The 27,582-nt window shown below is 51.9% G+C and overlaps 1 protein-coding gene across 1 annotated transcript in view; it reads right to left on the bottom strand.

Annotated features, from left to right (window-relative positions):
* CDH22 (cadherin 22) overlaps positions 1-27,156 on the bottom strand; it is a 56,665-nt gene extending 29,509 nt beyond the window's left edge. The window contains exons 1-3 of the mRNA XM_085316093.1: positions 26,245-27,156; positions 21,802-22,096; positions 9,560-9,679 (exon numbers count right to left, since the gene is read on the bottom strand). Of these exons, the coding sequence (XP_085172219.1) occupies positions 9,560-9,679; positions 21,802-22,096; positions 26,245-26,520 (691 nt within the window). The 5' untranslated portion in view covers positions 26,521-27,156. The remainder of the gene's footprint in view (positions 1-9,559; positions 9,680-21,801; positions 22,097-26,244) is intronic.
* Between the last annotated feature and the right edge of the window lie 426 nt (positions 27,157-27,582).

The following is a 27,582-nucleotide window of genomic DNA, read 5'->3' as shown; positions in this document are numbered from 1 at the left end:
TGGAGCCTGTCAAGGTCCTTCTGAATGGTGACACAATCATCAGGCATAGCATCCCCTCCAATTTCATTTCATCTGTGCATCTGCTGAGCATGTRCTCTGTCCCATCATCTAGGTCATTAATGAAGATATCATATATCATATCAGACTCTATATCAACCCTTGAGGGATATTGCTGGTGACTGCAGTCCAACTGGACTTCATGCTGTGATCACAATCTTTTGAGCCCAGCAGTTCAACCAGTTTCCAGTCCACCTCACTGATCACTTACCTAGTCTGTACTTCGTTAGTTTGTCAACAAGGATGTTATGGGAGATCATGTCAAAAGCCTTACTAAAACAGAGATAAACAATAGCCCTTGCTCTCCTCTCCATCCATCAAGCCAGTCATCTCATCACAGAACGCTGTTGGGTTGGTTAAGCATAATTTTCCCTTCAAAAATCCATGCTGAGCACTCCTAGTTACCATCTTTTGTACGTTTGTGAACATCTTCCTGGGTTACTTGCTCCATCACCTTCCCAGAGATCAAGGCGAGGCTCACTGGGTTGTAGTTCCCAGATCCTCTTTTTCACTGTTCATGAGGACAGGAGTCACATCTCCTCCCCTAGGGCTGTCAGGAGAGGAGCAGACCTTGAGCAGGGCCAGAGCCTCAGCAGCACTGCCCAGCAGAGGAAGGCACAGCCTGGACACCAATAGTAGCACTTGAACTCCATGGAAAGAATTTTGCAACAACTAACAACATCTGCATGGATCTGCATGAGTAAATCTTGTAACAGCCTTCCCAGAGAAGGGTTCTGGCAAGCAGAGCAACCACAATGGCCATGAGCTGGGTTGAGGCCAAAACCTCTCTGGAAAAGGCTCAGAGGCTCCTGACACAGGAGCTGTGCTGCGGCCAGCCTACAGGCTTGCATGGGAAGGGGGTGCAAGAGCCCAGGCTGAGTCACAAGACACCCTGGCACAAACCTGCAGCAGGCTAGCTCTCCTTAACATCTCAGAGAAGGCTTGCAGCAAGGGGGATGCAGCAGTTCAGAGCTCCCACAGCACAGCATGGCACAACCGCTTGGGCTGGAGCAGGCAGGGGGACACTGGGCAGAGCTGGCCCTGCCAGCCTGCACCCATCCACTCCTCCAGGCCTCACTGCCTGACCCCACACACTGCACATCAAATGCATGCAGCCATCGCTGCACAGCAGGGTCCTTCCACTGGCCCATCAGGATATCATCTCAGATATTATCTGAAATTCCACTCATTCTTTGTCTTATTCTCTACCTTAAAGGGCTCATAACAGAATATCACAATGCTTTGCTCTGGATTCACGTGTGCCAGTGTCCCAGGCATGCCTTGAGGGCCTCTAAACAGAGAGGAGGATATTTGGAGAAGGAGGGGAAGTTTATTTCTACAGATGTATCTGCACAAAGACCCTTATTGTCAAGTGTCCCTCTAAGCTAAAGAGGCCAGAGATGCTGTACATACTCCATGTCAGGGGCTGAGAATGCACCAGAGACCATAAAGCTTAACAAAATGTATGGCACATTAGTACTCTTTATGAAGTGCAATATCAAAATAAAAGTCTTTAAGCACAGATCTGTAGTCATCTAGGCTTGAATGAATGACTAGGGCTAAAATACAAAGGAATGCAAGACAAGAAGGAAAGAATTGTAAAACCCAGGAAAAAACTCCATGAATGGCAGAAGTTATGACTTCCTCTGTCAGCCAGAGCTGTTTCATTTGCATAGGAACAAAGCACAGACCAAACATCTTGAGAATTAAACAAAGAAATGACTCTGCCCTGAGGTAGCACCAGGGGCACAAGCATGAGTAAGTGTGCACATGAATAGGAGGTCGTTAGCAGCACATTCCCAGTCCACATTACCCAGAAATACCCCCAAACAGCTAGGAATCAGTTTAAAGTCTCCTCCACCTCACTTTGAGAATCCCACATATTTAGATTTTTTTTCCAGTTTTTCACTCTTCCAGGTTTTTCTGTTTAACTATCAGCTTTACCTTCTCTACTGTGAGCTCTATAAAGTTCCATCTTTGCTTTGTTTTACTACTATTCCTGCCTGGCATTAGGGAAGAGGCTGCACAGGGGCTGCCCCACTGTGGCATACAGGTCTCCAGCACAGGGTTTGCGAAGCTCCTCCTGCACCCAGCAGATGCCAGAGGATCACCCAGGTGCTTCCATCAATCTCCAAGACATTTGCTATGGTGAAAGAGCGAACGATGGCTGATCGTGTCTGGTGCCCAGGCCAGTGGGGCTCCACGTAGATACTTGTGGAAGCACAACCTAAGCACAGTGGAGGAGGCTCCAGCACCTGGCTCCTGCCCAGGAGGCTGCAAGGAGACAAGATGAGGCTTCGAGGCACATCCAGAGGCTCCTAGGCACCAGCTCACCACCGCTGGCTCATGTCTGGTACAACCTCCTTCACCTCCTGGCACCTCGGTCCCATCAAGGAGCCACTGGTGCCAGGGCCCAAAGGGAGTCAGAAATGCAGCTGAGCTGGGAGGACCAGGAATTTTTTTTCCTTTCCATGACATTACAGGTGCAGCAGGAGCTGGCAACACTGTTCTGGAGACATTTATCTCTCCTCGCTTTCTGAGAATTATTCCAGCGATTATCATTGTTAGGATTTATTATAAAGCCATCACCACTGTTTCGGATCCCTGCAGCTTCCTGGCTCTTGTGGACAGGTACAATTTCACTCAGCTCCCCTGGTTCCTCTGTCATTCCAGCTCTGCAGTTTCCTGGACTCTTGCTGCCTTCAGTCTCATGAATTGAAAGAAGGCTCTGCCTCACACACCATCCCTCAAGCACTTCCAGCATCTGCCTGTTCACAGGCTGGGGTGGCTCACATGCCCCCTGCCCCTTGCCTGCTGGAGGTCTGTGCTTCTGGCATTGCAAAATCCCTCCATTAGGAAGCATCCCACCCCCTCCTTAGGATAGTCAGGGATGTTTACCCTGTGGTGGGGCCATGCGTCTGTGCAGGCTCCCTTGCTCACCATGGGACTGTTCAGAAGTCTTTGAATCAGGAGTCCAAGCCCACCTTGTCCACATGGGCCAAGACACTGCAACAACTGGGGATTACTGGCAAGGGCACAGATGATGGCACCTCCAACACATGTCCTGGCAAGAGATGAAGTCCACAGCCTGGACAGAAGAAAGAACAGGCCCTGCACAAGGACCTTTTACCTGGGGCTGCACAGGACTGGCCCCAGCTGGTTGTGTTTATAGGCCTCTCCTGTGACATTGCTATGAATATAAAATTGTTATTTCTGGGCAAGAACTATCTCACTGAAATTTAAGCAATTCTGTTAATTAACAGGGTCTGAAGCATTTTATAATGGAAGTTATTCATGTCAGCACAATAGTGATGAATTGGAATGAGAGGGATAAAGCTCATGTATTCACCAAGGTTGTAATGACTTAACTGAGCTGCTCATAATGATATAGCTCATAATACTCCATGCAAGATGGGAGAAAAGTGCCAAAGCACTCCCTAGAACACCTCCAAGGTCGCCTGATCCTGGGGGAGCACATCCAGGTGATTTGTCATGCGCAGAGCAGGGCAGCTGAAAGCCCCAGCTGCTGCTCATGGTTCTCCTAGTGGCATAGGGAGACAAGATCACGCTCAGCAGAGTGCAGCCTGTGAGCAGAAACCACCTCCTGCATAGATGCACTGCTGGCCCAATCTGTCCCAGAAAAGTGGAGGGCCTCATGCAGACAAACACCCCATCTTCCAGGGTCACCAAGAAAGCTGTACCCCCTAAAGTACCACAGGCCACTCCAGGCTACTACCTAAAATGCCAGGCTCCGCTTCTGTCTTTTGGGCTGAGATACTGCCTGCTAGTGGCCTCGACAAGTCAGGGCCCCCAAACCTGCTCCACACCGATTCCTTGTTCACAGCAGTGTGAGGCTCAGTCATAGTGCTGGCACAAACATCTGCCAGCAGCAAACTCACATGGTCTCATCTCCTGGAGCCAGATGAGCCTCTCCTCCCAAATCTGACCCCTAGGAGCTCTGCAAAAGCAGCAACAAATGGTGGCAAATCCCTTCTTGAGGCACAGAGACAGAAGATGCAGAAACCTGCACAGCTCTGGGCAGAACACAGAAGTCTCTGCCACCATCTCCCAAGATCCACAAATTCACCTTCTTTCCAGACAGAAAAAACAAACTCTGTCCCTTCCTGGACACTGCCAGCATAGCAAGAACAACCTCCAACTCAGACTTATCTTCCTGCTCCTTGACAGCATCTGTTATAGTTGAATAATACATACACATGATGGCATCCCCTCTGGTACAAGGCACATTTGGCTTTCCAGCATGATCCAGATTAATCAGAGTGTAATTACCAGGCAAGGGGACACTCACAGCATCACACAAATACCATCAAATCTGCTCAACAGCAGATATTGTTCGGTTATAAAAATAAAGCTGGACAAAGTGCTCAGCAGGCAACTGCCTTCCAGGAATCCCATCATTATGGGCTTACTCTGCTTTTAGACACTTTGGCTCAGAAGCCCACATCCTTGGAGACCCTCCAGACAAAGTGCATTCTAGTTGAGGGCAGTCATGATCATCATGCCCCCTGCCACAGTGAAGCAAAAAGCCATGGCAATAATGGAGTAGCATATGTAGAAAGAACTTTGTGAAGTCTCTTGTCTAACCACAGTTCAAAGCAGAACAGATTAGTCTGGATCACATCCAGTTGGGTTTTGACCACCTCCAAGAATGGAGATGCAGCACCTTTATCACACAGAATTTATTCCTTATTCCCAATTGTTMTTTCCCTTGATGCACTGTGTGTCCTTTTGCTGTGCACCTCAGAGAAGAGTCTGACTACATCTTCTTTACCCTCTACACCATTAGCTAGTTGGAGACAGAGAGATTCACTTCTCCCAGCATCTTGGTCCATTAAAGCAAATGGTTCTGCATCAGACTGATGGGGCCTAGTAGACCTGGCCTTTCTTCTGTCCCCTCCCCTCCACCAGGGAGCAACCAGATGGCGCACACACACAAGGAACTAAATGCCTCTTGTCATTTAATATTAATTTCCACTATATATTAGTAAATATACACTAATTTCCTCAAGAAGACCAAGCACAATTTGTCCCAAACAAACTGAAACTCCTTAAAGCCCTAATCTCTGAAAGGGACTGTTAACATTCAGTGCTGCTGACAGGAGCAATCACCTTGAAACAAGTCCACAGGTGGCCTCCATCACCCCTGCTCAGTCACTTGTCCCTGTGCACAGCTCTGGTGAATAATCTTCTAGGACAGGGCACAGACCTGCACAAACCTGTGAGACTATACAAACATGTATGTACCAATATGCATGCTCCTGATGGAGCATTTTTAACAAACTGGCAAGAGCAGCAGAGAAACTTTCTGCCTCCCACCATGTCAGGCAAACCCAACAGTCCAACTGGATTCAGAATGCAGCATGTTCCCAACAACTCATCTCTCACTCTACCCTCACTTTGGGACTGGGGCTGTGGTTTCCAAGCCACAAGGCAAGCCTGACAGGTAAGGATGAAACAACTAACAACTACACACAAGTAACCATAAAATTCAGCCTAGCAGGCCAGTATTTCTTGTCCTGCTCTCCCTGGGGCTTTGAGCCTCTCCTCTCTCTTTGAGCCCTTGCCAGTTAAGTCTCCAAATCATGAAACAGGCCCTAAAACTCATGATTTTTTTWAAAAAAATAATAAATACTAGATTGCATTTCAATTAGCCTTCTGAGTCCTTCTGCCTTTTTTCTATATACAGCAAAATGACAGATTTTCAGAATAACACCTTAAAAGCAACATGCAAAGGTTGGTCTGCAAATTTAAATGCACACTGATTTCTCATCTCACATAAATGCGTTGGAAGTCATATACTCCCTGTGCGCATCTCAACGCCTGAAAAGTATGATTATGAGGGAGCTTTGTGGAGCTTCCTGGAGCTAGGAGATGTATGACTGCAAACTCCAGTTTGCAGCTTGGTGCCTTTGCCTGCACCAAGCTAGAGCTTGACACCCCACCATAGCCTTTGCAGCCCTTAGCCTGCCCCATGGCTAGTCTGCAGCTTGCTGGAGTCAGAAAGGCTCCCTGAAGCCAGGGCCTGGAGCAGCGTGCTCAGTGTACCAGTACCCTCCACTCATGGCTGAAGTGCCATTGCAGTTTCCAGACAAAATCAGCAAAGGGCTTGCTGCATCAGGAGCAGGGGGAGGCTAGCTGCCACAAACGCTGCTCAGACATGCTGCTGTCGATCGCGCCCCAGCTCTGCGGTACCCGGTGGTCGGTGTACAGCCCCGCTGCCACCGCTCCCCAGCATCATGCTGCTGGGGTCTGCAAATCACCAAGCTGAGAGCAGAAAGTCAGAGCACCAGAGTGAAATAGTTCTTTCTCCAAACTGCCACACCAGAAAGCTGTCAGGTCACACCTAAAAGCTGCCATTACAGGCACACTTCTCAGAGGATGTGAGCATCTCACCACAGTGCAGTACAGAACATTTTGCAGTGCACACACATGTTCACTACTATTAAAGCAGACTCCTCCAACTGGAGCATGGCAGCCCYGTAACAGTGCAACACAACTCATCTGGATGCTACAGAGAGCAAATGAAGATCAGCTGCACCCTATCTGCAGAGGAGGAACAGGCAGGCAGCACAAACCAGAATACAACTGATGCCTGTGAGCAAACGGGCTATTGCAAGGAACCCACGGGATATTCATATAGCTGCCACTGCAGATCTCACCTCCAAAGTTTGTGCATACAGAGCTCTACATCCATACACTAAAAAAAAGGCAACTTATATCTTCAACACACGCAGGGTAGGTTTTAGGACCTGATTTGAAAATAAACCTGCAGACAGTTTCAGCAGCTGAAATTCAGTTCCGAGAAAGCATAAGAGGTAATATCTGACATATTATATGAAAAAAACTAAAGCTCATATCACTTGCAATTTTTATTTACAGTCATTCACTGCTGCAGTAACTAGCATCATTCTCTAAGGATTGGTGAACACCAGGGTACACCTCTCTGCAGCTCCCACTACTTTAGTAGAGACATTTAGTTGTTAGTCTCCCTACCAAAAGGGTTCTAAGGCATTGGGCAGTGCAGGAATGCAGGGCTTATTGCATGGTAGGACTTATGTGCAGCATGTCTTTCCAGTTATCCTGTTTGGATCCTGCCTTTGAAAGCTCCATTCAACCCAAATCTCTTTGAGTTCTCCAAAATCTTCTCCAGCTCTGTTGGAAGAGGACACAGCTCACTATTCAGGAGACCACAAGCCATGTGGGACAGGCTGCAGTCATGTCCTGCCATACCAAGTAGAACTGCACACGGTGCTCCCGGAGTTGAATACTAAAGCTAGTAACATCCAAGATCAGAAGACAAACTAAGTAACCTACACACAGCATCCATATCCTGTACCTAAGTATGCAAGCCACAACTGGGCAACACCTGCACTACAAAGAACAATGTGAAAGACCCAGTTGTAAAGGTGAAGAAAGAATCTAAGCTGGAAGGAGCCATGGGCAAACAGGCAAAGAAGCATCTCGGAAGCAAAAGGGGAAAATGAATTCTTCTTCATTATCATATATTACAAGAAATGTAACGCGCCAGGTTTTTATGGTTCTTTTTATGGCCATTAATAACAATGGTGGCTCTGAGAGTTATGCTGCTGCTATGGAAAATTAAATCTTATGCTCAGGGCAGAAGCTGGGCCACCTAGAGGGGCCAAGCCAGGATTCCAACATAGTAGCACAAAAACCTATTCAAATGCTTGGTGGGAGTGGGATGAGGTTTGCTCCAATGGATGCTCTGACTACCAGCTGCCACCAAAGCAGGACAGGATGAAGGAGCACTCCTGCGAGGCACACCAAGCCCTGTGCTTGCTGCTTTGAGCAACACACTCACGCAGGCTAGCTCTGTTGGAGAAGGACACAGCTCACTATTCAGGAGACCACAAGCCAYGCGGGACAGGCTGCAGTCATGTCCTGCCATGCTGAGCAGAACTGCATACGGTGCTCCCGGAGCCTAGGTGAGGCTGCTGCGACTGGCTGTCCGCAGCTCTCAGACAGCGCCAAGGAGTCAGCCTCAGCACCAACTTGGCAGACAGATATCCTGGAAACAGACATGCTTGAGAGGGGCTGAGGGCTCATCTGCAGACTGTCAGCAGTTTTGCTTTTATGCATCACAAGCAAGTAGAACAGTAAATCAAACCCACCTACATATGAACAGCTAGCTTGAGAATTAAGACACAAAAAGTCAAGGAATCAAGAAGCTTGGATTCCCAGAATGACATTAACTCACACCACAGCCCACAGGGCACATTTTAGTTTACGCCTTAATATGGCAGCACCAATGCTGTTGCAGGAAGCAGAGGAAAAAAAAAAGTGTTTTCCACTATATACCCCAAGCATTGGTGCCAGGAATGCTTAGGAGCTGCCTCAGATTTAAGCCCTCCTCCAACAGCAGCCAGGACTGGTGACACAGGCTCAGCTGCAGCTCGCTTGCCTGTGCACATCAGGAGACGCATGGCTTCATAGACGCATTCTCAGGCACATGTACCTTCCTGGCATTCTCCTTACCCTGGAGCCTCTGAATTCACTTTATTCTTACTTACATAAATATAGACTGGAAAAATCACTACTAGCACAGACACAGGTCAGTCTGACAGACTTGGCATTTCAGTTTAGGTCACCTCAGCCTATGCCATCAGTGCTCAGCAACAGAGCRGGTGGACTTCACTGTCCAGCTTTCCAACAAGAGCTACAGCAACCCAGCAAGCTTGTCCTTTGAGGATTATTCATTAAACTGTGGGTACTTTACTGCATGCTTTGTGCCTTAAATACCTCTTATTAGCATTTGAGTGTCTTCCCTCCCTAGCAAGCTTGCAAGGCTCCCATTAAAGGTAATGAGAGTCACACTCCTGGGAGGCAAGGAGAATATATACCCCAACATCTCCTGGTTATGGTCTACTCTAACCAGTATGTCAGAGCATCATCTGCTAGGGATTTATTACAGATGCATTTTACAACAGGCTCTATTATAAGTTATTAAGGAATAGAGCAGTTTCTACTGTTCTTTCATTAAATATTAATAGAACATTTACAAACCAATCCTTAAATTAAAGTGTTACCTTTAATCAAAGCCCTGATGATAACAATGCAGCCTTTGGTAAGGGCCCTCTGGTAGTATTTAAACCTTTCTCATCGAGGTTTTATGTGCCTGTGGTACATCCCTGCTCTGGGCCGTGAGCACAGAGCTGTGGGTGGCGGTAGAGGCAGGACACTGAGGCTCAGAGCAGATCTTGCTCCAGGGCGCTTCTGCGAGGGCACTGCACGGGCACGCTAGGCAGCAGCCTCTGTAGCCATCAGCCATCGGTGCTTCTTCTCCAATACCCATGAGGCAATGCCCATGCCTCAAGCACACAGGGTGGGACTCCAGCACAAACACCTAGCATAAAGGTGCAGGCCTGGTCACAAATGCAGGTGCATGGCCAGGGTATGGTCTCCCACCTGCTCCACCTGGGCTGCCCCAGCCAAGCCAGGGTGCCTGCTGGGAGCTGCTCACCTGTTTTACTGTCCACAGTGAAGTGCTGCTCACCCTCCAGCACACTGTAGACCACCCGAGCGCTGCTCCCATATGTGGGGTCGTCAGCATCAGATGCCATCACCTGCATCACAGATGTGCCTGCAGCAGGAACAAGGAGGAAAACATAAAAGTAGGAAGGAAGCAAGAGCAGCAGCACAGACCTAGGGGCCAAGGACTGGAAGAATAGGTGAGCAGGGGCAACACTGCTCATGGAAGTGAGCAAATAGCTGTATGCAAGTGCAGCAATGTCTCCCTCCAAGGTCTGAGAAGCCAGGTTTTCCCCAAAATGGCTGAAAACACCCTTTTGTCCCAGAGCACCAGGAGGGACTGATCGTGGGCCAGCTCAGAGGTGCTCACTGGGAAGGACTTGTTCAGCAGCAGATCATTGGTCTCAGCAGCTGGCAAACAGCTAAGACTTTCCTGTGGGCAGTCTCTGCTGGGACCTCCAGGAAGGACTCGGGGACAAGGCATTATCACCACACCTGCTCCTTCTCTGACTGTCATGAGCCCTACAGCCAACTCTAGCCCATGGAGGGACTATGGGCAAGGGCCTGATCGCTGCTCCAGCACTATCTCTGCAGCAAACAGTCTGAACAGCAGCACAGCTGTGGGCAAGGAGAGAACTTGCTTCCTCCCAGAGTCAGACACTGCACCACGTCCTCATGCTCTACACGTAGCATGGCAGGAGGACTATAAATTGGATAAAAGTCCATCAAATGGCTGCAATTAAGTTATTGATTTTCAACACTGCCTCATTAAACTGGGTGGTTCACTCCGACTGTTCCTCTGATGACTTTAATTTGACATCATGTTCAATTTGACAAAAAGCAGGACCCAGGACATGAGAACAGGGCCAGGAGCACAGGGGATGAGAGCTACAGAAGCAATAAGAGGGAGGAAGGAAGAGAAGTGTATCCCTCCCTACAGGTACCCCTGGAAAGGAGATGCTAAGCTGAAAATCTGCAGGGGATAGGCTACCCAGTTACACCTCCAGCTCTAGACTGAGAGGATCCCTTCTCAGGGGGACAAGTCCTGGCATCAGCCACCTCCCCAGTGGGAGGAAGGGCAGGATGGGGAGAAGAGCCCTGAACTGCTCATAGGAAACATCAAAGCGACTATGAAAGTCCCTGCTGCAAGATACTATCATGGCCAAGGGCTGACAAGGCTAACAGAGAAGGTGGTAATTCCCCAATAGCAACTGCAGTTAACTGAGTGGGCCAGGAGAGAACATTTCACAGCTCACTTTGCTGCCTCCAGCAACTCCTCCCTGTCTCAGGCACCTCTTGGGGCTGCTACAACACCTGCTCAAGGACCAGAAGTACCATGATGTGGCTCAGCCCCCTCCACCAATGTGCTGCAAAGACAATGTCACAGGCTGGCCACAGCTGGACCCACGTCATGAACAACTCAGAGCCAGGCTTATTATTACTTGCCAGCACCTGAGTTAGGGAACCATCATGTTCCCAAATGCTGCAGAGGTGTACACAAAAGCAAGCCAGAAGCAGCCTTTGGTCCCACATCTCACAATAGGGCAAAAGGGGAGCTGAAACCATCCAGATGGCCTTCCTCTACCCTCCCCCTCAGCAGACCCAAGCCCAAGGCAGAGCCAAGCAGCTGGTAGTTCCAGGAGACCAGAGTTGTTCTGCACCAGCCCAGCCTGGACTCACACAGGAGACTTGAGACAGTAGAATTAACTAGGCAGCTGCCAGTAGTAGGGAGGCACATGCTACCCTGTAATCTGGCTTGCCACCGACACCCCGGAAAGAGTTTTCTCTGAGGGGAGAGGGAAAAAAAAAAAAAAAAAAAAAAGCTATTAGCATGGTTGCTTTTCATTCTTCCTGGCCATTTTCTCAGAGCTGCAGCTCTGCTAATAACATGAGAATCCCCCTCATCAGTCTTCAACAACAAGCTAGCTCCAGCTGACTTATTTATGCTCTGCTGTCTTCAGTGAAGTTCTGGTGCATCTCTGCTAGGCACATCCAAACTACACTGGACAACACTAGATTCCTGCTTGCAATCTTTTTCTTAGAAATGCTTTTGCCGTATTTCCACAGGATGGTCTTGCCTGCCTCCTCCTCACCCTTCCTTGGGCCTCCATGTGTCCATCTTGCCCTCATACAACCCTTTCACCAAGAGCAAGCAAAGGCAGGTCACCACCACACCAGCACCTGCACTGCATATTTTTCCCAGACATCCTGGCACGTTCCCCAGGAAGCTCACGTTGCCTGCTGATCAGAAAGTGGAGGAGAAAGAGGTCAGAGAAGGGAAAGGACACGGCACTCCCCTCCTGACTGCAGTAGGGAAGCCCTGCCAGGAATGCTGCAGGTGCCAAAGTCCAAGAACCAAAATGCTACCTGTCCCACCCTTGCAACAGGTAGGACCTCCCTCCATGCTCACCCTAGCAGCAGCCAGCTGAGACACCATGCCCAGGGGCCTTGGCAGTGCCCACCCCAGCACCTACACACTGTAGCACCCACCCTCACCATGGCCAGCACCCACTGATCATGCACAGATATTCTCACACTCCAAGTCACTTGCCCTTGCCTAGGCACCTCAGGGACAAAAAGTACACCAACATGTACATAAGCAGACACGTATGCATCACCTGCATCAGGACTGGATGTGTATAGACAGAGCAAGTGCCCCAAGGACTTTGCCTTGCCCACTTGCTGCACCCCCTCCATGTCAGCCATGTTAGTGCCATCACCCTGCAGGTGCCAGCAAGTAGGGGGGCTAGCCACTAGAAGTCTGCACCAGGCTTTGCATCTCATGCAGATGCATTCTCTCCTGAAGTGCTACGTTAATTTTCCTACTCGTCCATCCCTACCAAACAGCTATACTCCTCAAGTTCCAGTATTTACCTGAATGCTTTGCAAAACCGCATCTGTGCCAGAGTCTGATGGGAGGACAGGATCCGTGCCCACACAGAGGTGAGTTTGAGTGACAGAGCACTGGAACAGGTTGCCCAGAGAGGTTGTGGAGTCTCCTTCTCTGGAGATGTTCAAAACCCACTTGGACATGATCCTGTCTAACATGCCCTAGGTGACCCTGCTTGAGCAGGGAGGTTGGACTAGATGATCTCCAGAGGCCTCTTCCAACCTTGCCCATTCTGTGATTCTGAGTTTTGTGTCTCGGTTTTGGGTCATGCCCCTGAAGCTGTCAGGCTGGTGGCTGTTCTCAGCTTTCCAGCATCAGCACACAAGGCTCCTGGAGCCCAAGGAGCCACCTCAGGTTGCTGACTGCTTCCATGTGCTGTCACAACAGGGCTGCAGGGTGGGTGTCCAGGCTATCTGCTCCTATGCAGTGTGAGCCCCAGCTCTGGGGCCAGCTCTTTCCCCTGCAGTGAGGGGAGGTCAAGCAGCAGCAGTGTGGCAGCAAGGCACCCTCAGCACATGGCATATTGCCCCCAGGCTGAAGCCAGCAACTCTGAAGGTGACAAACGCTCAGCCCTTCCCCACCTGCCCTTGCAGCATCTCATTAACAGACAAGCAACACCAGGCAAGCAGGGAACATTAAACTCAGTTTGCACCACTGGAAATCAAGGTACAAAGGTGCATTGCAGCCTGCTCAAGGTCACCCACAGGATGTCAGGACTCCTAATTTCCAGTACCACCTTAATCTCCACTTTTCCCTTTCCTGCCCCTACCACCTCTCTGTCTCCCAAGCTGAAGAACAAAGGTCTTAAATTCCAGTTTAACCACCAAGGTCTCATCCCCTTCTCCTGCCAAGACAGAAACCTAGGAACGCTGGCTCCTACTCCCGCTCAGTTATTAGTCCCTGCTCTCCAAGCATAGCACTGCCCACTGCAAGTACAGCATGTACGACAGTTTCCCGGCATCTGCCTTAGCCATAAAAGATACAATAAATAAAATCTAAACATGTGCTGCACAACTCACATCCCATAACCAGGAATCCTGAGCTCATATCCAGAAATTTAGATGCATAAAGTAAGATAAAGACCTTAGTCCCTCCCGTGGCCAGCTGACCCCAAGGAATCAGAGAAAACTAATAATTTACATAAAAATTAATGAGTCAGACTCACTGTAATTTACTCTCCTTCTGCAAAGGTGCAATCTAGCACAGCAGATCAGAGACTGTATTTTCCCCCACAGAGCAGGGGCCATGACCCTCACTTCCCAGGACTGCTCAGTGTAGGAACAGTGCTTCTCCTCTGTAGAGCAGCTGGGTGACTCGCACCATTGTGGCTGTGGCTTGTGGGTGTGGGAAAGGGGGACAGATCCTGGCTGCCAGCCATCCACCAACCCCACAGGCCCTGCCTGGGCTGCCCCATTGCTGCATCCTGAGCTCTCCCAGGGATCTGCTGGATCCAACCCCTGACTCAGAGTCCACAAACCACAGATTAATCCATCTCTGCTGTGACCAGCAGGCAGCCAGGATCAACAGAGTAGAGAAGGGCTGCAAGTACCCAGCACACAACTGGTTCTGCCCCTGGAGCTGCCAGAATTAAGGAGCCATTTCTCCACAAGACCCTTTCCCTGCTGTTCTTGCTGCGGCAGTGGGAGTGCAGAGATTTGCGACACATGGTCCCAGAGTGGCCTGGGGCTCGCCAGGCAAGTGGCAGCTCAGCCCTAGCCCCTTGGCTTTGATGAAGTAGGGCTCTGCAGCCCTGTGGCACTACAAAACACCTTTGAAACAGCAAGGCAGACCTGTCCTGGCATCCAACAGCATCCCTGCAGGGGCCTGCCAGGCCACATGGAAGCGGTTCACAGCCGAAGAAACAGGAGACCAGAGGAGAGCAAATCTTCAAGCAGCCCTGAGCCCTCATGTTCTCCACCTCCCCCAGGAACTAGCCTATGCTGCTTTGCTAACACAGTGGCACATGCAGAGCTTGAACAGCATGATACCTTTGACAGGTGGTTGCATGCACGGCCAGTTGGAGCCCTGTACAGCAGGCACAGTGTGCCTCTGCTTTGCTCCTACATCATCCCCAAGTCTTCCCTGGGAGCCAGTTTCCCATCAGGGATTGTGGCAGGTAGCTCTCCACCTGCTCACAGAAGGCTAATGTCTCCAGTCTACTTACTATGCCACTGACTCCAGACTCTTTTAGTTAAAATAAATGTCAACAGGCAAACTCCAAACACACTCAAGAACAAAGAGGTCCTGCACAGAATCTACAAGCAAGGTGAAGGGATCCATCACTTCCCCAGGGACAGAAATATAACCAAGCTGCAGGCCTACAAAGAGATAAACAAGTAGCAGCAGCCAACATGTATTGACTTTGGCTGCCACCTCCTCACCTGCAGCCTCTACATCTTTCCTGGTGCACACAGGAGCCTCCAGCCACTTTCCAAACCAGCTCTGGGGCTGCAGCCGGTGCACACCCCCTCGAAGCAGCCTCCCAGCACAAAGCCTCACTCCTACAGAGCCCTGAGCAGGACCCTGAAACAGGTCCATACACAGATATGCTCTAACATCTTGCATATATAGTAGAGTCAGCAGCTGGTGGGCAAACACAACAGGGACCTCCCCAGCTCAGCAGGGAGCAGAGACCTCACAGAAGCAGCGATATTGCCCAGTGTTGCTCCTAAAAGGAAGCAAGAAAAGCCCATAACAGTGGGGTAGCATCAGCCTCGTGCCCCTTTCCTATTTCTCTGATAAGGTTAAGCACTCTTCCCATGTTCAGAAAGTCCTGACAATCCCAAATCTGGCCGAGGCAATTGTGCTCCCAGGGGAAACAGCAGCCAGAGCCACCTCCAGCACTTCCTTGCTTAATGGCTTAAGCACCATCCTGAGCTGATGGAAGACTCTCTACCCCTGCTTGGAGCCATGCATCACCTTTTTGTGCAAATTTTTGCCAGCTCCCTGGCAGCACTGGATCATTTCAGCCCTGCTGAACTTAAGAGCAGTGCTTTTTCATGCAGAGCCACATGTCCTGGACTGATGTCAAAGGTTAGTACTCTCATCTGAAGGGCCTGGGTGCTATAGCGGTGGCAGCTCAGATTTTACAAACAATAGAGTCTGTGGCTTTCATCTTGCCCCAACACATGCAGTGTCTGATGCACTCTGGAAGCAAGCAGGCAGAACATCAGGGAGGAAAACAAACTAGAGCAGCTTTAAAATTACTGGAGCAGAAATGAGCTTCCTGCACTCTCGGGAATGTTCTGGCTTGGTAGAAAGCCAGACCAGACCCACAAGGAATTCACTGCAGAGCCCTCATGTCCCTCAGGACAAACCTGAGGGAGCTAATCTGACTATGGCAGTTACTCAAACACACAACTAAGGAAATATCCTTTGAAACGTCTGGCCAGAGAAACCCGTTAGAAAACACATCCCTCTCCCTGGCACCAGGTAGGTAAGCACAGTGTCTTGGAGAGCAAACCAAAACGCCAGATTTGTGGAGGCACAGGTTCACCAAGGGGCTCAACACGTGGCGACTAGGAAAGAGTATAGCAGGTACTCCGACGTGCAGATTCAGAGCTTGTATCGCGACACAGAGAGCGCACCCCTGAAAGGGTTAGGGAGGTTAGCGAGCAGGGCGATACCAGCTCACTACCACAGCAGCTTCCAAACATACATTCAAACCTTTTGAGCGCTTTCTATTAAAATACACACACACACACACACACACAYATATATATGTATATATATATCCCTCAGACTGCCTACAAATGTTCTGGCTGCATGTTAAACAAAGTCTTTTTCTGTTTTCAATGTGGAGATTAAACAATTTCTCTTCACAATAATCACTTCCGCATTCAGCCAGCTTTGTGCTGGAGTCAGAGCTTGACTCCAAGTTTCTGTCTGCACAACCAGATCATCTCTAATCTGGACTTGGCAGCACACAGAAATAAGGAGAGCAAAACGCAGCAAGGCAGCAGCACGGTTCTGATGAAAGGATGCACATTTCCCCACATCCATTGCTGCAGACTCCCCTGGCCAGCCCAAAAGTAAGTTCAGGCCTGCAACACCCACTCTGCACAACAGCAGATCTCATACAGGAGGCAGCATACTGGATGCTCACGCCTGTGTGCGGCAGACTGCTGCTAAGCAGACCCCAGGGAGCTCCGGAAGGGAGCCCAAAACACAGCTAATTTTAGCATCTCCTATTACAAGGTGAAGCTCCTGCAGTTCCCAGACAGCTGACTGTGTCCCTGGTGATTTCTGTCCTGCCTTCTCTGCAGCTCCAGGTCTCTTCCTTGCACTCTAGAGTCTGCTCAAGCTGTACATTTTGAAGTGATCTGCACCGGGGCACCCAAGCAAAGGCCAAGGTCTTGGATGCAAGCACAGAGTAGCCTGCAGGCTCTGGGCCAGTTTCTTCTTGAGGTGAAAGGACTTCAATGGGGCTGCAAAGGGGTTTGCAGCTTGGGCCCCATCCTGGAGACAGACTAGCCCCAGCACATGCACTGCAGCAAGCCACCCTGAGCTGCAACTTGTACTGGGTGAGTTGGCAACAGTGCTCCCAAGCACACCACCAGCCTCTGCCTTCCTCTGCCCACACAGGCCTGGCACAACACTTCCAATAGCTGCTGCCAGTTCTGGGGCAGGGACCAAGCCCTTGCGCCCTTAGGGCCCTGAGCAGGGATAGCCCGCAGTCCGACCAGAGAGACGCCTCCCACTTCACAGCTCCAGATGCCTTTCCTGCCTAGCCTCACGCCAGTTCCACTCGCAGCACCAACTCCATTCACTTTTCAGCGTCCCTCACCTCTGCATCCCTGAACATTGTTGAAGCAGTCTTCAGTAGTTGACTTTGGCCAGCACTGTGCTGTTCAAGTCTACGCCCACCTCTCTATTAAGGAAAGGGACACTGAGCTCTGCTGTCTGCAAAATATCCTTTAGCAGGTTGTGCTATTTTCTCCTAATGTCCCATTAGTCTCAGAATGAGATGAGGTCTCTGGAAAAAAGTCATTTGAAGCCTGCTCTTGCAACTAATCCTGCTATGCCAAAGAAGCCAAGGTAAGACTGCTGACTCAGCTTCCATTCTGGATGTGCTCCTTCCAAGTACAAGAACTCAGTGCACACATGGAGTACAGAGCTGAGGCTGGTACTAACTTCTGCAGGGGCATAGCATACATTCAGCCTGGATCCATGGCCCGGGGTTAGCTCAAAGAACCATCTCAGCTTCTCAGAAATTCCTAACTCTGCTTTTATCATCACTGACCCAAGCTCTTCCAGTCCACTTCCTGTATCCACCACTTTTGATCCACCAGAGAGCAACAGCAAACACTTTTCTTTTCCTCTTTGCAGATGTTTAAGCTGAGTCTGGATAAGTTCATGAAAGACAAAGACACTGAAGTTAACTAAACTTACGAAAAGCATGTAGAACTGAAGAAGTCCCCAAACTGAAGCCATCTTCTGGCTAGGAGAGTATTAAGAAAAGCATCACAAAGGCTTATCTGTTCCTTACTCCCCTAAAAGCATCCACTTTTTGGCCACTGTCAAGGCAAGATCCTGGAAGAAAGAGGTCTTCATTCCACCCTAACATAATTGTTCTTATGGTCTCAAGCAGCATGTATGCTGTCACTACCAAAATGGGCTGTCCTTGCTCTAAGGCAGAGCAGTCCCAGCTACTCAGTGAGAGTTTGTGCAGTTCTTTCATTACTTGTCATTCTCATTTAGACATTGGGAAATCAAATGACTTTCCCTCTCAATTAGTACTGCTTCATTATGCAAATAATGTCCTTTGATCTGCTCTTACTGTCACTGAGCTGATCCGGCCACATTTGTTTTATTCCTCTTTATACTCTAGGAAGGCACCCAGTTCTGGGGGATGAGACTATGCTGCTGGCAGGGAACAGAGCTGCAGCTGACAGCTACTGTGAGCAAGAGGAAAACCACCCACTCACCGGTCATAGGCACAAGCCCAAGATAGGGCTGGGAAGCAGGAGCAGGGGAGGAGGAGGAAGCAGGTCACCCTCTGCTTGTCCAGCTGAGTTGCAGAGCAAAGGCTGTCAGAGCAGCAGAGATGGGGAGTGAACAACAGCTCCCTGCAAACATGCTCCGAGTTGCAGAACGTCCCTGCTCCCTGAGAGTGCCCCATCCAGCCCATTCCCCAACAGAGGACACAGTTCAATCAGAGACACTGGCAATCTGGGAAAACACCTGCACCCAAACCAAGTAAAGACTGGATATATCCTCCTGCAAGTCTCTTGTCCTTGATGCAAGAGGTAATCCAGCTTTCTACAAGCTGCTCAACCTTCCTGCCCCTGCCTGACTGTTCCTGGTGTTCCCCTCTACCAGCTGGCATGCATGGGTAACTCCTACATCAGCTCTTACAGAAATATCCCTCGGATCCAGGAGAAATGATCTACCTGTCTCAGAACTATAACCAACAACAGCAAAGCCACAGTTACAGCCACACCAGGCCTGGACATCACAAAGGAGAGCTCCTAGCAGGACAGACCTTGCAGGGTACTCCCTGTGCACTTCACCAAGAACAAAGTCCTGAACTCCACCTCCCTCCGCAACCCCAGGCAGCAGCCCTCAGTCTGCATCTTCAGCCCTTCTTTATAGTGCCTGGAGCTGAACCTCACACACCAGGCCAATGATCAGCCCCATAGAATCACAGAAACGATAAGGTTGGAAGGGACCTCTGGAGATCATCTAGTCCAACCTCCCTCCTCAAGCAGGGTCACCTAGAGCATGTTAGACATGGCTGTATCCAGGTGGACCTTGAACATCTCCAGAGAAGGAGACTCCACAACCTCTCTGGGCAACCTGTGCCAGTGCTCTGTCACTCTCACAGTGAAAAAATTCCTCCTCATATTCAGGCAGAACTTCCTGTGGTTCAGTTTTTGCTATCTCCCACTGTATCCAACACCTTGCACTGCTGATCAGGGCCACAGGTGAGGAACACGTCAGGTTTCTTTCAGAACATTCAGGAGAGCTACTTCTCAGGCTGCCTTGCTTAATGCTTTCGCAAGCTGTATGTCTCATCCCTTGTGCTACCTGTTCCTGGGCAAAGCGCTGGTAAGCTGAGGGACAGCACATAGGGAGTGGGGGACTCCCAGGAGCCGCAAATGGATGCTCTCCAGCTCAGTATTCATGCCAACGACTACGTGGCAGCAACTTTGAAGATGCTGTGTGAGGCCCTCCATGCCCTGTTAGTTGGGCCACCTTCAGGGCCAGGCTGCTGCAGAGGAGCCCTTGCACTCCCCCAGGCTGGTCAGGCTACAGRAGTCCCCACTACAAGGGTGTTTCAGGCAGGCAGATCTCAGCTTGGCAAGCAGAACAGACTCTGAGCTCCAGCTCCCCTATGCGAGCATCCAGCTCGGAAGCACATCCCACGGCATTTGAAACACTTCTCTAACTTCTGAGTATTTTAATTTGCAGGAATCGCCTCCTTTCATGTTCTGAAACCGTGTTTCTTTCTCCTTCTGATCTCCAATTTCGCATAGACACTGTCTCCTTTGATATGTCTTGTTCACATCAGTCTGTGATCAGGCAGCTCCATAATTGTTAGTGATCTTCAAAGAATTAGGATCCTTGTCTAATACTCAGAGTTGAGAATTCCTTCCTTTTTAAAAGTTGTTCAAGCAAAATAGATTAAATTAATTTCTTTCTTCCCTTTGGGAACAGGATGCCTCTTGCTTTACTGCCCACATGCTGGCTTTCATTTCTCCAGGAGCACATGGCTGTAGTTCAAGGGGTCACTGTTTGACTTGSGAGAGGATTTGTGCAGGGAAACGGAGGAGAAAGGAGAGCTCAGGACGCCTCAAGAGAGCTCGCTCTCCATCAGTCAACAGGAATCCAGGCAGCAGTAGGTCCTCCGGAAGAGGCAGCTCCTGCACATCTGCACCTGCTGGAGGCCATGCACCAGTCTTGCAATACATTGAGCATTAATGACAGAGCCCAAGCTCGATCCTGAGGCTGCGGAAATGCCAGCACCCCCACACACACTCAGCCCCTCAATGCTGCTTCGGCCAGATCGGGCACTCGCCCTGCTGGGGGCACAGCCCTGCTCTCTAAGTGCACTCCTCCCTGTGCTGACACTCTTAGGGGACCTGCCTTAGCTTTGATGTCAGTCAGCCTTTTGCAGGCTGTCTCTTACCTTGATGCAGCCTTCGGAGAGCAGTGATTTATAGCTCCGCTCGCAATGCCTGCTGCATGCCACAGCTGGGAGACAGGGGATAATGAACAGCCAGGCACGGACAGGGCAGCGTGATACCCGGGGACGGGGCAGCGCAACCAGCCAGGTGCCTTTCCAGGAGCCCAGGGCTGCATGACAGCCTGCTGTGGGCCTGGCACGGGCAGCGGGGGCAGCAGCACTGCAGCTCCCGTGTCACCTCCGCGCCGAGCTCGCCCCATGTCGCCCCTGCAGCGGGGGCCGCTGGTGCTCAGCGTGCTAGGGTAGGGCTGTCCACGTGCTCCGAGGCGCCTGGGGAGGGCAGGCTCACAGCAACACAGGGGAAGCTACGCTTGCACACACGCGACACGAGTTCCTTGATCTCAGCCAAGGGCAAAAGCTCACTGGCACTGTGGAGTCAACAGGAACCGCATGGCAACACGGGCAGGTGGGCCAGGGCCTGCTCCAACCCGGAGCTGATGGCCATGTTCCCCCTCCACTCTGGGCCCAGCTGGACCCAGCAGCCATGACCCCCTCCCCCAGTCAGGCCCAGCCAGACCTGGGGGCTGTGCCCCCCTCAGCACCCCGGGCCCAGCCAGACCCAGCAGCCATGACCCCCTCCCCCAGTCAGGCCCAGCCAGACCTGGGGGCCGTGCCCCCCTCAGCACCCCGGGCCCAGCCAGACCCGGCAGCCATGACCCCCTCCCCCAGTCAGGCCCAGCCAGACCTGGGGGCCGTGCCCCCCTCAGCACCCCGGGCCCAGCCAGACCCGGCAGCCAGGACCCCCTCCCCCAGTCAGGCCCAGCCAGACCTGGGGGCTGTGCCCCCCTCAGCACCCCGGGCCCAGCCAGACCCGGCAGCCATGACCCCCTCCCCCAGTCAGGCCCAGCCAGACCTGGGGGCCGGGCCCCTCTCAGTACTCTGGGCCCAGCCAGACCCAGCAGCCATGACCCCCCCCCCAAGTCAGGCCAGCACCAGCCCGGGCACGCAGCAGCTGGCGCCTCCTCGACCCTGCTCCAGGCGGGAGTTAGGGACGGAGCCGAGCGCACAGCTGCAGCCCAGCAATCAGCTCAGAGGATTTATTCACTTCTTTTCCCTAAGCCCCCTTATTTATTTTTCCCTCTTGGCCAGCCCAGCCCCGGTCTCGGCTGGGAGCCCCAGGATTTACAGCCGACCTCGTGGCGCGCCCGCGGCCTACCGACGGGGGAGAGCTCGGCCACGCTGCCGATGTAGGGCCCCTCCAGGAAGCGGGGCTCGCTGTCGTTGATGTCCTGCACCTTGATGATGAACTCCGACTCGGGCTCCAGCAGCCGGTCCGTCTGCCGGTCGCGGGCCTGCGCACGCAGAGTGTAGAAGGTTTTCTGCTCCCGGTCTAGGCGCTCGGTGGCATGGATGTCCCCCGTGATTTCGTCAATAAGGAAAATGGTGCCCGCGCCCTCCCCGGAGATGGTGTACTTGATGGAGCCGTCCCCCTCGTCCGAGTCCGAGTGGATCTGCCAGGAAAGAGAGGAAGGGTCCGAGCGGGGTCCTCACAGGGAGCCCCAACCCCTGCTCCTGCCTCCACCCCCACCACTAGCGGCACCCGCCGTGCCCTGGCCGAGCAGACGATCTCCATGGCAAGGCCAGAGGCGCCATGGGCGGGATGAGCCGGTGGTGTCCCCATGCCAAGGGGACGGGGCAGCTGCACCCCACGGCRGGGGACGCTACTCCAGCCGCCCGGCTCTGCCCAGCCACGGACACCCTCCAGCACCGTCGGCCCTGCCAAGAGCGGCTGTGCTYCCTGCGCAGCCCGCCTGGGACCCCCAGGGGAACGGGGCAACTCAGGATGAGGAACGGACCTTGGGGAAGATGCTTTTGTAGCCATTTTCCTCTTTGTTTTCCAATTAACACAATATATAAAATTAGGAAAAGAAAGGGTAAACAGCAGCTCCCCAGGGATGAGGAGCTGACTGGAATCCAGGCCAGACGTCCAGAGGTAATTTTATTGGTGGCATTAAACTGAGTTATGAGGTTTTTGCAATCCAGCTACTTATGAGAAATCTATTAACAGTAACTGGACAGGCTGAATGCATCTTGACAGAGAGCAGCACGGGCATTAATTGGGATGATCCATAACGGGACAAGCCCCCGGGAAGGTTTCATCAGCTTCCTTCATTTACTCCTTTCGATTTTTGCTTAGAATCAGCAAAGTTGCCCCCCCCCAAAAAAAAGGAAAAAGAAAGAAAAAAGCCGTCCATTAATCGGCTAATGAAATATGAAAATGTTTATGGGCCATTCAATCTTCCAAACTGCAGTTCTATAATCCACCTTTCAGACATACAGCTCCACCAGCAAGAATTTATACCAGAGCTGCCTCTTTTTACGATGCCTTCATTATATTTGTCTTGTTAGATACAGTTTATATATTTATTTCACAAGTTAGAGACCCACACCTGAGAATTCAATRCACTTTGCACAACATCTACATGCTACTTCCCAGGCAGGCCCGGGAAGCGGACCGTCACCTGCAAGGGAGCTCGCTCCAGTGCCTGGCCGCAGACCAGCCGGGCYAGCCCCGCTCCGCTCCAGGAGCTGGCGGGACGCTCCGCCTCGGACCCACTCACTGCGTTACCACCCTCTCCCTAAGCCTCGCTCCTACTCCATCTGGAAGGGAGCTCTTTGGGAAGGAAGAGGGGCACCCGGTCCGTATGGCAGAGGTTACGGAAACCTGGCACTTCTTGGCTGAACACCAATTGCTCCTGATGAGCAATTAGCCCAAAGAAGCCCCCAGCACTTTCCCCAGGACCACGCTGAGCTCTCAGCACATCCTCYTCACATATCTGCTCAGTGCTAACTGAGCTCAGAGCAGTTACCAGCATCCCCGCRAACTGGAAAGCCAGGAAGAAAAATGGAGCCTGGGCTCAAGGGGCTGCAGAGATTGATTTACAAGGGAAGATTAAAAGAGCTAAATCTGCCCTGCTTGGCTAAACAACAACTAATGGGGGAGGGCTGCATAACTGACTACGGTTACGCAGTCTAAGGGGAATGCCTCAAAGTGCGGGCCCGGGCCATCTCCCATGGAGGCTCTTCCCAGGGCAAGCTCACGGCTCACTGGCGCGACGCTGCACCAGGTAGCAGCATGAAGGACCAGCTCCCGTCAGCAGAGCAGGACAGAGCCGCGCCGCTCCGCAGCGCCCTCCATCCGAGCTCCCGCGGCACCAGTGGGCAGCACTGCAGCGAGTGAAAGAGACCTCGCACCCAGGAGCGCTCCTCCTGGGAGGGATCCGGGTGCTCGGTTTGGTGGCCATCCAGCCCCACCAAGGACAAGCAAGTCCACAGTGGCCAGGGCCATCTAGAAGGTGCAAGAAAGCCTGTCATCTGTTCAGTCTGCTAAACAGCAGAATGGTTTCCTTGTCCTGGAGGGCTAAAACCAGGAATTTTATGAGGCCATTAATTACTTCCTACTAATTAAATCAAAATTAAATGTGAACAGAGGTTCACATAAGGAATGTGGAATACTTATTCCTTATTAAAAGTGATTAAACAGAAAGCACAGATACACAAGTAAAAACCAATTGAGGCTGGAAAAGAAAGCAAAAACTAGCCCATAATAAAGGCGCACTCTGTTTGCTCCAACTCATGAAGCCTGAGTTCATCAATTTTCTTTAAATATTAGCAACTTAATTAAATCTGCTTTTTTCCCCTTTAATCCTCTCTTCTATCTAAAATAGATCTGTCCACATGCAGAAGTTTGTAACTAGTGCCGACCCCATAATTCTATTTAAAAAAAAAAATCCACATCAAACTGACAGCAGCCTCAGGGGAAATTACAGTTCAGAAGAAGGATTAGCTGGAGAGCCCAGATTTTATGGAAATAGTATTGGCCCTTCAAAGAGCACATGTAGGTGTACAAGAGACGCCCAAGGAGGGCGAGTTCAGCAGTGCAGGGTGCTCCGGAAGCCCCAGGCTCATGCAGCATGGGAGGCATGGCACGGCACAGCACAAGAGTGCCAGAGGCCACCCAGCCCCTCTCCTGGTAGTGCAGTGGCCGGTGGGGAGCAGCTCCTCCCGGTCCCAGGGGGCACCTAGTCCTGGTAGGTCTCAGGTCCCAGGAGTAAGGTTTACAGGGAATTGCTTTTGGTGTAACACAGCTGTTTATCCTGAGCTGGCAGATGACATGGTGACTGATGGGGAAAGGGCTGTAAAATGGGTTAGTTTTAGGTTCCTGGGTTCATTTTGGAGAAGAAGCTGTTGCTAGGCTACCTCTGGAATTTGACAGGCCCTGATGCTTCRAGTCACTTCCCAGGGGAGCTGTGAATTAACTGTAACTGCATCCAGCATCGTCATGGAGGAGTGCAGCTTGAGCGTCTGCTGAGATGGACACAAATCACTGCTGAAAACCCACCTGGCCCCTAGCCAAGAAGCCCATTTTCAAGCCTTCTCCAGACTCTCAGCCACGTGGCTGAGGCCAGACAACTCTGCTGGGTGTGCTCTTCACCACTTTCCTCTGGGAACAGTCCATGTCCCTGCTGGGCCGGCTGCAGGTGGCTTGCAGCACTCTGCTCCGTGCTGCTCCCGATGGCCAACACTGCCTCATCACTGCACAAGTACCTCACGCCCTCCGAGCACACGGGAGCCGTAACACAGCTCCTCCCCACCTCCTGGAAAGGGATGAAGCCAGCAGCCCCAAGGCCGCTCCCTGTGCAGAGTCCAGCGTAGCATTGCCTCAAGAGCACAGCAAAGCCACACAGCTCCCCACTGGCCCCCAGGAGCTCCCACAGCAAAGTTCTGGTGGGGATAGCTCCTGGAAAGCCCACAGGAAAGCTCCATCTCCAGCATGGAGCCTCAGAGCCCCTTCAGGTCCCAAACCCCCATACCAAGGGTCTTCCACACTGCCCCATGTAGGTCAGACCAGAAATGCATAAATCCTGCAACAAATTCACTCTGGCCACAAGCAAAAACAGGATTTCCATGCAGTGACTAGAGCAAGACATCTACTCTGCCAGCCCTTTCTGCACAGAAGGTTGACCAAGAAATGGCCACTGTCACCCACAGGTCAAACAGGGCCCATCCCTACAAGCACAATCCTTCAGGGATCAGAACAAAACTCAGGGAAGGCTGGGAACAAAATCCAGAATATCACACCCATGTTGAAGGGAGTACAGGAGCATGGAGAGGGCCACCTCCAGGACAGCAGTGGCTGAGGTCGTATCTGCTCCTGGAGCCAAAGGGCGCTTGATTCAACAGCAGCACTTCTGTTCCCAAGCACAAGTAAATGCTGGTCCCACCAGTCCACACATCTGCTCCAGCCCATCAGGCCCCCCATACACACATGGGCTGATCCTTCTGCACCACACTCATATCACCCAAAGAACAGCCATTCTTGCACCAACCCCAAGCACTATGGGAACCCGGCACACAGCTAGAAGACTGCAGGTGGGAATTTTGGTCTGCTCCTGCCCTGGGGGCTTTGGGAGCACATTAACCTCACGAGCCCCTCCAGCAGAGACAGAGCTCCTGCTCTCTCCACTTCTTCCACCAGGCCCACGAGTAGCCTTCATGCAGGCCCTCTCCCCACCTCCCAAGCTTGACCAAGCCACCAGCCCACCCAGCTCTGCCATGGGTTTATCAGCCCCATGGAGATATACTGAGGTTACCTTACCTTCCCCACGTATAGTGGCTCCGTGCCCGTGTACTCTTCCACCACAAAGAACTGGTTCCACACCCAGCCACGCTTTACTCTGCCACCAGCCAGCAGTGCAGGGGCCCCTGGCTGCCCTAGGCCAGGCCCCCCCACCTCCGTCTGTGCAGCCCAGGCCCCTGGTGGTGGCACAGCACAGAACAGTAGCAGCACAGTCCACAGGAAGCCCTGTAGACCCTTCGCCATCACACTCCAGCAGGCTGCACAGGTAGTAGTTTTTGGACAGGCAACCGGCATCCTTTGGGGAGGAGGAGAAAAGTCTACACCAGCAGCGTGGGGCTCACTAGTCCATGTAGAGCATCCCCGTCCCTGCTGCTCCTCACGTCCTGCAGCCAGAGTGCTCCTGCCCCAGCAGGGCTAGAGTTGCATCTGTGACAAGAGGCGTCCCACACCCTCCACCGCTAGTGTGAGAGCAATCCGTGCTGGTGCCTCACAGGCTGCACTTGAGTCTCCAGAGAAGAGTCTCCCAGCCGGCATGTCCCAGGAGTAGGGCCGCACCACTTTGCTCAGTGGTCTTGCTGGGGAACAGGGTCACAGCCCATCGCCCACCTCCAGCAGGCGGGGGCTGCATGCAGCCACATGGGACAGTCGCTCTCAAGAAGCGAGTGGAAGCTCTTCTGGCAATGTTTCACAGAGGAGTTAACGGAGTGAGCTTCAGCAGCCACTGCTTGCCCATCCTGCAGCAGCCATGCACTCCCAGGCAAGGGGTCCTGCAGCCCAGGGCCCGCAATGTGCGCTCTGCTCACATTTGTAACACCTGTCTTCAGTGGGGTGGCATCCCCGCACCTGGCGAAGGTCCCTTGCCCAGCCAATGCCAGTCATATTCATCCTCCACCGGTTCACACAGGCAGGCGCAGGGAGGCTGGCAGCATCTCCAGGAGCCTAGAAAAGGCCAAGGTATCAGTGGTGGTGCAAGAGCTGGGCTCCACATGCCCTAACGCTGCCCCCAGTGTCATGGTGCTCCACACCAGAGCCTAGTCCACTGTGCTCTAAGAGCTGGAAACACCAGTAGGAGGGCAATAAATGGTACTACTCATCACTATGGAAATTCAAGCTCTAGCAAGGCCCTGAGAGCAGGGAAGCTCCAGCTTCAGCACACAGCTGCCTCCTTGCAGTGCCACCCATGCACGGTGGGGGCACATGCCACACCACACTACAGGCGGAGGGTCACCACTGCAGGTGGGACATGTGCAGCAGCATCATCAGTGCTGCCTGGGTTTGGGGGGTAGGGGACATACACACAGCAGCATTGTCAGTGCTGCCCAGGCTGAGCATGCTCTCCACTGTGGGCAGAGGGTT

This window comes from Rhea americana, unplaced genomic scaffold (genome assembly GCF_003343005.1).
Source record: "Rhea americana isolate MKP2758 unplaced genomic scaffold, rheAme1 scaffold_450, whole genome shotgun sequence".
Lineage (NCBI taxonomy): Eukaryota > Metazoa > Chordata > Aves > Rheiformes > Rheidae > Rhea > Rhea americana.
The sequence above is the reverse complement of the archived record's forward strand: the minus strand, read 5'-3'. Positions and strand labels throughout refer to the sequence as shown.